This window comes from Pristiophorus japonicus, chromosome 8 (assembly GCF_044704955.1).
Source record: "Pristiophorus japonicus isolate sPriJap1 chromosome 8, sPriJap1.hap1, whole genome shotgun sequence".
Classification (NCBI taxonomy): Eukaryota; Metazoa; Chordata; class Chondrichthyes; family Pristiophoridae; genus Pristiophorus; species Pristiophorus japonicus.
Genome location: NC_091984.1, coordinates 101,670,414 through 101,679,809, shown reverse-complemented (window position 1 = coordinate 101,679,809; position 9,396 = coordinate 101,670,414). Strand labels below are relative to the sequence as shown.

Genomic DNA, 9,396 nt, shown 5'->3' with positions numbered 1-9,396 from the left:
ATAAAATGAGAAAAAAAACATAAGAAGTGATGGTTACATTTATTTCGTCACTGGCGACAGATAAAATCTGATGTCCGTCTTTATACCTTGGGGTATTCAAAAGCCGAGTTCCGTCTATTTTATTCCAATCAGTCAACGTCACAGGGAATTTTTCTGGAAAGGCCAGGAAGTTGTGGAATCGCCTGCATGAGCGAGGATATAAGGCTAGCAGCTACAGTGAAAGTATCAGTCTGCAAAGATAATCTATTCGGTGCAGTGCTCCTTTCCTGTGCAGACAGACAGACAGAAACAGGTTCTATTCATTCAACCTTCAACTGAGCACTTGTAGAGCACCAGAATCAACAGCTGTGAGTTGAAATCTTATAAGGTAAGACAGAATGCTATAGTCTGGTGTGCTTACTGCATGCAATTTCATTGAATGGTTTCATCAAATTTTATTTGCAAGAAAAAAGAAAGCCTACTAAAAGAAAAGCTGATTAGCAGTGTGCTTTAAGGGAATTTATTAGTAAGTCAGAAAGCGTTAGAATCAAAATGTTCAGACTTAAAAAGGTAAAGAGGTAAAGAGGTTTGATGCAAAATTTGTATGATTTTGGCAACAAAAAAAAAATTAGACCTGATACTAAAACTGTTTAAAATGATCTGATCTATCCAGTCTTTCTCCCTGTAAAAGTTGGGAACATTCTAAGGATAAGCATGTAGCCCCAAGGAAATTCAATAACAGCTACACAAATACTAAAGCTGTAATATATTAATAGCTTGCAAATTGGTGATTCTTAGAATTAATTTTTATTTATGCTGTGGTGTCAGTTTCATAGTCTATCTTCATAAGATATCTGAGAGTAAGAGAAAGTGACTGTATTTTCATTTAACTGAAACAAAGTTATTTTCTTTGGAAGGAAAGCAAGTGAAAAAGATACAAAATAAATTGAATTTATAGGGTAACCAAGTGATGTTTCTGTAAGACAGGTCAAATATTGTTGCCTTTGTGGGGGGGTGGGCTGATATCACACTGCAATACACATGCTGGTGCAAACCAGCTGACTCCAATCTGCTACACTAGGCTCTTAGAATAATTAGTCTTGTGAAACTGAGGGTAAAATCATCGTAAATTCTGATACTAAATACAATGGGGCCGAGCTTGATGAAGGCCAAGTCCCGCCCAAAAGGCCGCTGATGGCCGCCGAGAGACTGGGCAGCACTTTGGGCGGGAAATTGATGAAAAATAATTTAAAAGTTGGGCCAGCGGCAAACGAGCGATGTATGGCGTCAAACTGGGCGGAAGCGGGCGGGAGCTCCCAATCTCGGCTGCAACGGCTCTTGCTGCCGAGGATGGAGTCGGGCCCACGGAGGGTCAAAGATATTCAAATAAAAATGATTGGAAAAAAAAAATTACCTGGAAGACCTTCAGGGGAACCCATTAAGGTAAGTCACTGTGAAAAAAAATTATTAAAATGTTCACTAACCATTTTTTTCCAGTTTTTTAAACTTACCTTGGGGGTTAGACCAACCTTCTCGCGGCGGTCCTTCACCCCGCTGGCGCCGACTCTCGCCGACATCCGCCCGCACCAATCTGGCATCTGGGCGGGCGGGAGGTCATTTGCGCCACTTGGCCATCCGCTGAGATCAGCGGGTGGTTCCCGGCAGTTCTCCCCTCCCGCCCACCCAATTGCAAACGGGCACTGGGCGCAACCCGGAGAGGAATGTCGGCAGATCTCGGCGGCAGTGGGCAGTAAGGCCCCAATGTTTTTGGGGGGCTATTTTTCAGTAGAAGCTTAAAGTTGATATTAATTTTTCCATAATGATTATAAGTTTTCTACTCTGAAAAATATAACAAAATAGTATTGGCAAACCCTTCCCTTGACATCGTAGTTATTTTCCTGTATAATAATGGACACCTCTCTCCTTATTAATCGTGTAATGTTTGGGACTGACTTCAAAGGGCTGTTAGTAACTTATATACATGAGCACAGTAGCAAAATGACCAGCTACAAGGAACAGGTTTGTAATGAGTTTAATATTTTGCTAATCCAGAGCATCCACACTATCCTAAGCTCAGTGATGTTTTGTCGCAGACACTCTTGATAATAATCTTCTTAGATAAACCAGTCTCTTATGGCACAGATGCTGGCCTGAGAGCAGTTTGGTACCTCCTGAGAGCAATGTGGAACCAGCAGTCTCAAGTTATACTGCCAGCTATGTGTCATGGTTGAGTCAGGGAAAGCGGAGCTGTACACGCGTGTGAAAACTCTGCTCGCCAATAGCTAGACTCTAGTTAAATTTTAGTGTTAGCAGATAGCTTGTGGGACAGTCAGTTCTCTGTTAAAATTTAAAATGAAGCTTAAAAATTGTTGGTGTGCCTGGAAACTTGTTAAATTTCGCTTTGCACTGGTTGTAACTAGAATGATGCTACTATGTGTTAGTCTTCATAGGGAGTAGCAGTCGTGCTACTGTTCAATGTTAGTCTTCATAGGGAGGATACAATATTAGTCCTTCAAGGCAGAGGGCTATTCCAACCCAAAGCATGATGCCACTATGAGTTGAAATGAAATAGTTAAACTGTCACAGTTATGGTGCACGGAGGGTCATGGTTTTGAAATCACAGCATTAAGTGGATGGGTGCTTAACACCAGTATGAAATTCCCTTTGTTATTTTAAGAGAGCTGTTAGCCTATGAAATGCGAAGACTGCACAGCATGATTTCAAGTCTCATGTTTTTAACATATGTGAAGAATGAGTGCTAAAATCAGAAATTATTGGTTTCTTATTTTAGAATAAAATAATACGATGAGAAGTATATCTTGAATAATACATATTGCATGCACATCTGTAATTTCCAATGGTTTTCACATACAGCATTCATTCTACTTGATAATTATTAATCATAACTTATTCCCACAGATTACAGCAGAATGACAAACAAGGTAAACCAACAAACTCCACTGATTCAGAGGGGTGGAAGTCAACGGTGGTTCTTCACAATCATTATTATTGGTAAGATATCAGTGACATACAATATAAGCTGCAATAACACTGTTTTTTGACACTATGGGTTGCTTCTATCATGCTCCATTATCTTATATGCACTATCTTGGTCGCGACTAATGCCCTTGAGATACCGGAATCACTGGGAAATAAGAAAAGTATCTGGACTGGGTAGTTCAGTAAGTTAGATTCTGGCCTTTTACCTCTGGGGCCATGGTTCAAAATCCATTCAAACTCTTGTCTGTTGGCCATAAACGCCCTACTGAATTGATTTTGGGCAGTCTCAGTTCAATTCTTAATGGGTATGCACCAAATTGCAACTTAATTCTACACTAATTAGCACTAACTTATCAATTTCACTCAGAAAGGCCATAGAATGGCTGGTGTGGAAAATGCAAACCTGTCACAGGTACAAAAGAACATAAGAACATAAGAACATAAGAAATAGGAGCAGGAGTAGGCCATTTGGCCCCTCGAGCCTGCTCTGCCATTAAATAAGATCATGGCTGATCTGATCTTGGCCTCAACTCAACTTTCCTGCCCGCTTCCCATAACCCTTGATTCCCCTATCGTTCAAAAATCTGACTATTTCTACCTGAAATAAATTCAATGACCTAGCCTCAACAGCTCTCTGGGTTAGAGAATTCTAAAGATTTACGACACTCAGAGAAGAAATTCCTCCTTATCTCAGTTTTAAATGGGTGACCCCTTATTCTAAAACTATGCCCCCTAGTTCTAGATTCTATCACAAGGGGAAACATCCTCTCTGCATTTACCCTGTCAAGCCCCCTCAGAATCTTATATGTTTCAATAAGATCACCTCTCATTCTTCTAAACTCCAGTGAGTATAGACCCAACCTGCTCAACCTTTCTTCATGAGACAATCCCTTCCTCTCAGGAATTAACTGAGTGAACCTTCTCTGAACTGCCTCCAATGCAAGCATATCCCTTCTTAAATAAGGAGATCAAAACTGTATGCAGTACTCTGGGTATGATCTCACCAATGCCATGTAGCAGAAGATTCATCTCTGGAGTTGGGACAGAGTAAAGGAGCTTTGCTTTGCTTCTAAATAGACTTGGGATTGCTTGGTGCTGACATTGGGTGCCAGAAATGGGAAAGTGTTCCATTCCCCAGCATATCCCCATAAATAATAATCACAACGTTTGGTACAAATCGAAACATGGAAGTAGGGAAGCAAATTGATTCAAACAGTGGGTAGCGTACTCACCAGTATCATTCATCAGAATTCTCCTTTTCTTCACAGAACTAATGCTTCTAGAAATAATCCATGGCTGGACCTATGCCGATATTAAAGAAAATATGCCCTGGGAAAATGCAAGAAGTTTCTGTAAAAGACATTACACAGATCTAGTTGCAATCCAGAATGCAGAAGAAATTGAGCATTTGAATAGGGTTCTACCATTTGCACCATATTACTACTGGATTGGAATAAGGAAAATACATGGCGTTTGGACCTGGGTTGGTACTGATAAGCCACTCAACAAAGAGGCAGAGAACTGGGCTCATGGGGAACCTAATAATGAAGGAGAAAATGGGAAAGAAGACTGTGTAGAAATGTACATAAAGAGGACACAGGATACAGGGATGTGGAATGACATCAGCTGTGACAAAAAGAAAAGACCTCTGTGTTACAAAGGTAAGAATAAAAACTGACCAAAGATTATTTTAAAGAGTGCTCTGTGTTTTCATCACAATTATCCTTAATCTCAGAACCACATCTAAATGAAAGATTTTACACAAATCCTGAATCACTGCAAAAGGGTTCTTCACACACTCTCCTGATCCAACATTAGTACATTATTCAAGTGCCCTCTGTAAACAAAAAGGATGTATTTGTGAGTAATCTCTAAACACGAGATTAGCCATTAAAATAACCCAATTTGTAACTTGCATGTGGAAAATTATTCTTTAATTACATTGCGAATATGATAACATTGAATTATTTAAATGCATTCATTGTGGCAATGCCACTATTGTGCACCACATCTTCTAATAGAAGTTTATATAAAAGTTCTTCTACGTGTATAAAAATTGCTAATATGCATTGATTTCTGAGTTGTGTTGTGTTTTTTTTAGCTTCGTGCGTTCCCACTTCATGCAGTGGTTATGGAGAATGTGTGGAGACTATTGGAAGTTACAGATGTGCATGCAATGATGGATACTATGGGCCAGAGTGTGAACATGGTATGGGAATGCTACTTTCATACAGAGAATGAACTGATTTATATGAAATAATATGACCTATTATTTGAGGAATTTTATATATAAATATATATACACACACGCACACACATGTCTGGAATCCGGCAACCTCGGGACTGAAACCGTGCCGGTTTTCGGATTTTGATGGATTTCGGACCTCGCTCTTGGTGCTCCTCGCCACCCACCGATCCTCGCAGCCCGCGGCCCCCCCCCCCATGGGCATTGTGTATTTTTACCGGGTTTTACAGGTTTCCTCGTCCCTCGCTGCCTGATGTCGCCGTCTTGGCCGCCTCAAAAATGTCCTGATTTCAGACAATTTCAGTTTTCGAACAGCCGGATTTGAGACGTTGTACCTGTATATATTTACAGAATCAACTTCCTCCATTCATCATTAATTTAATTATAGCAACTGCTAAGTTGTATCCCTTCTTCAGATTTGTTTTTGCCTATGCAATTTTTCCCTCCCTCTCCTGTTGACAATGACTCCTTGCTGGGTATGGTTCGATGGCTGCTGTCAGGCCTCCACCACTTCACCCAAGTGACCATTCCTCATTTGCTAACTCAAAACCCTGGTGTGGGAAGGTTTTGCCTCACCCCATGTCAATACGCTCTCATTTTCCAGCAGGAGTCCCTGGGTAGTGAGCAGGAACAAAGACAGGCTGATTTTCCAACCCCCAACCCCCCACCAGCCACCCCTCCCACCCCCATACTGCCCAATCCACAAGCACCAGGGCCCAATGTTCGGGTCTCTACTGCTGCCATAACTTAGAACAGCTAATGCATCACAGACAGAAGAAAGTTCTTCCTTTATATGAGAAGTGAATGACAATATGCAAGTGAGTATGGAAATTATTTCTAAAATATTCACAAGTAGTCACTATGTAAATGTTTAAAGTAATATTCAATAACACAAATTTTTATGCAAACTTATAAAAGAAATTGTAACGCAGTAATTAACATGTCATTCCATTACCTCCTGTCCAGTTGAACAGTGTGCCACTCTCAATGCTCCTGACCAAGCGACTATGGGCTGCACCCATCCTAATGGAAACTTCAGCTACAGCTCTACGTGTGACTTTCACTGTGCAGCAGGGTTTACACTGCAGGGGTCACAGAGTCTCCGGTGCAATGCGACAGGAATATGGACAGCGGAGACACCCAGCTGTGAAGGTACAGGGTCAAACAAGATACATTAACAAAAAGAGAAAATCCTGAAACAGATTTTAGAACATTAAGTGGATGATGCACTTTTATAGGTGATGGTGTTTAAGCTTATATTGAATTTCATAATTTATATGAATCAGTTGCGAAATGCAGAGGTTTGGAGATATTAAGGCAGTTATACCAATGAATGAAAAGTAGAAACTTGAAAATAGTTTGACAGATTAGATTTCAGCTGAATTATGTTCAGAATAGAAGTTTTTGTATTTATGTTCGTGAACTTATATTGTTTGATTACTGTTTCAGCTGTGAAATGTGGAAGTCTGGAGGTTCCTGGACAAGGATTCATGGTCTGTTCTCATCCCATCGGAGATTTCAGTTACAACTCAACGTGTGACTTCAGCTGTGCCGAAGGGTTTGAGCTCCAAGGATCAGACAGAGCGGAGTGTGGAGCATCTGGAGAATGGTCAGCGCCCATCCCCAACTGTGAAGGTACAGGCAAATAGTATCTAAAAATTAAAGCGCTCTAAAGATAAGAGAGCTCTAAAAGCAGACACCCAATTTTGAAGGTCGAGTCTCAGGCTTGTTCTGAGTAATCATGCAATTAGCATAATTCAGGTTAAAAGTGTGAGAACTATGCTTGAACCGTAACGTTCAGAATATTAAGCTTCAATGTCAGTTAACATGTAGAATGCGTATAACAGCAGGAAAGTCCTGCTTCAACTGTACAGGGTATTGCTGAGCTCACACCTAGAGCACTGCGTATAGTTATGGTCTCCTTATTTAAGGAGGGATATACTTGCATTGGAGGCAGTTCAGAGAAGGTTCACCAGTGCCAAAACAACCGTTTGCCCAATGGTCCAGTGAGACTGTGGTCTTCTACAGTGGTGGTACGGCTTTCCTTAAAGGGGAGGGCCTACTGTCATTGCCACCACGCTTTTTATCTTCGGCCGACTGCCAGGTCAGTCCAACAAATATGCCCCCGGGTTTGGCCGGGCCGTCAACAGGCAGCCTGGCATCCCGTCATGGCCGCTGGCCCGGCCGAAACCCTCCCCGGTGGTCCAGTGGCCTGAAGTTTTAAAAGTGCGGTGGCTCTTCCCTTTACGTGAAGGGGAGAGCCGTGGTGACGTGGCGCTAAGATGATGTCATCGCAGCGGTGACTCCGCACCCGCTCCCACTTCCGCCCCCACGTTGCTGTCACCGCTGTGTCTTTGCCCCTCAGGGATAGTCACCACCCGCATTATGACAGACTTATGGATCAAAACAAAACAAAGAGCCCAATTTTGCAAAAGAGTCAACCTGAACCGCAGCTGTGATAAAAGCCACCGAAACAGGGTGTGGGCAATTTGTATCCCTCTCCCTCTTACTATTATGTGCTCTTTGTATGACTCCCAAAGAGTCACATCGACAGAATTAAAGGAATAATTTGGAATGCACTAGCTGAAAGGGTGATGGAAGCTGATTCAATTGTAACTTTCAAAAGGGAAAATTTGCAGGGCTGTGGGGAAAACGCAGGAGAGTGGGACTAGTTGCGAGCTCTTTCAAACATCTTGGTAAGAGTCTCAGATTATACCAAGGAACAAAATGTAGAAATTTCAAAATGGTTTGATGGATTGGATTTCAGTTGACTTATGTTCAGAATAGAAGTTTTTGTATTTATGTACATGAACTTATATTGTTTGATTTCTGTTTCAGCTGTGAAATGTGGAAGTCTGGAGATTCCGGGACAAGGATTCATGGTCTGTTCTCATCCCATCGGAGATTTCAGTTACAACTCAACGTGTGACTTCAGCTGTGCCGAAGGGTTTGAGCTCCAAGGATCAGACAGAGCGGAGTGTGGAGCATCTGGAGAATGGTCAGCGCCCATCCCCAACTGTGAAGGTACAGGCAAATAGTATCTAAAAATTAAAGAGCTCTAAAGATAAAAGAGCTCTAAACGCCGACCCCCAATTTTGAAGGTCGAGTCTCAGGCTTGCTCTGAGCAATCATGCTATCAGCATAATTCAGATTAAAAGTGTGAGAACTATGCTTGAACCGTAACATTCAGAATATAAGCTTCAATGCAGGTCAACGTATAGAATTGCAAAATGCACGTGCTGTGGTACTTTGCATGGTGCACTGCAACTCAACCAATTCTCCTTTATATGTTACAGCTGTACAATGTGAAAACCTGCTGACTCAAGGCCAGGTTATTGTGACCTGCTCAAAACCAACTGCACCATTCAGTTACAACTCAACATGTGATTTTAGCTGCCCAGAAGGATTTGTATTGAGTGGATCAAGCAGAATCGAGTGTGAAGCTGCAGGTCAATGGACAGCACCAATGCCAACTTGCAACGGTAATTTTCAGTACAAGTGCTGCCAGTTAAATAAGTACTTTCAAAGCAGCTTCTGCAATTTCTTGCAGAATCTATTTTGAAATCTGACAATATTTGGAATTTACAAGTCAAAATTGATGCCTCCATGATGCACCTATCGCTAACCTATCCCTCTGACATTCAGTCATTGGGATGGGGGTTGGATGCAGCATACATTATTTATAACCCATCTCTCACTTATTATTCCCCATTACATAGTATACCCTTCACAATCTTTGGTTAAAATATTTCATTAATCTCAAATTATTTTAAAGTATATACACAACTTAAAATATATTTCTTACTTAGCATAGCTTAACAAAAGCTTGTCTTCCATAAGGTGCACTTATAAGAATGTGGTAAAATAGACAGGAAGAACTTGCATGTAATTTTACACAAGTCAGTGGTTAAATATTGTTCAGTGATAATTTGCATTCAATTTATGCTCTTTCATTCCAGCTGTGAAATGTGATGTCCCACAGATTCCTGAAAATGGGAAGATTAACTGTTCCCATCCAATGGGAAACTTCAGTTACCACTCAGCTTGTGACTTCAGCTGTATGGAAGGTTTCTCATTGAATGGATCAGTGAGTGTTCAATGTAAGGGCTCTGGAACATGGTCGTCACCAATACCGACCTGCGAAGGTACGTTGAAACTTCATATTTCATTTT

General features: G+C 41.3%; 1 protein-coding gene across 1 annotated transcript in view; it reads left to right on the top strand.

Annotated features, from left to right (window-relative positions):
* The first annotated feature begins 215 nt into the window (after nt 1–215).
* LOC139269145 (sushi, von Willebrand factor type A, EGF and pentraxin domain-containing protein 1-like) overlaps nt 216–9,396 on the top strand; it is a 92,578-nt gene continuing 83,397 nt past the window's right edge. The window contains exons 1-9 of the mRNA XM_070888246.1: nt 216–367; nt 2,899–2,991; nt 4,248–4,640; nt 5,081–5,188; nt 6,191–6,376; nt 6,674–6,859; nt 8,063–8,248; nt 8,521–8,706; nt 9,184–9,369. Of these exons, the coding sequence (XP_070744347.1) occupies nt 2,910–2,991; nt 4,248–4,640; nt 5,081–5,188; nt 6,191–6,376; nt 6,674–6,859; nt 8,063–8,248; nt 8,521–8,706; nt 9,184–9,369 (1,513 nt within the window). The 5' untranslated portion in view covers nt 216–367; nt 2,899–2,909. The remainder of the gene's footprint in view (nt 368–2,898; nt 2,992–4,247; nt 4,641–5,080; nt 5,189–6,190; nt 6,377–6,673; nt 6,860–8,062; nt 8,249–8,520; nt 8,707–9,183; nt 9,370–9,396) is intronic.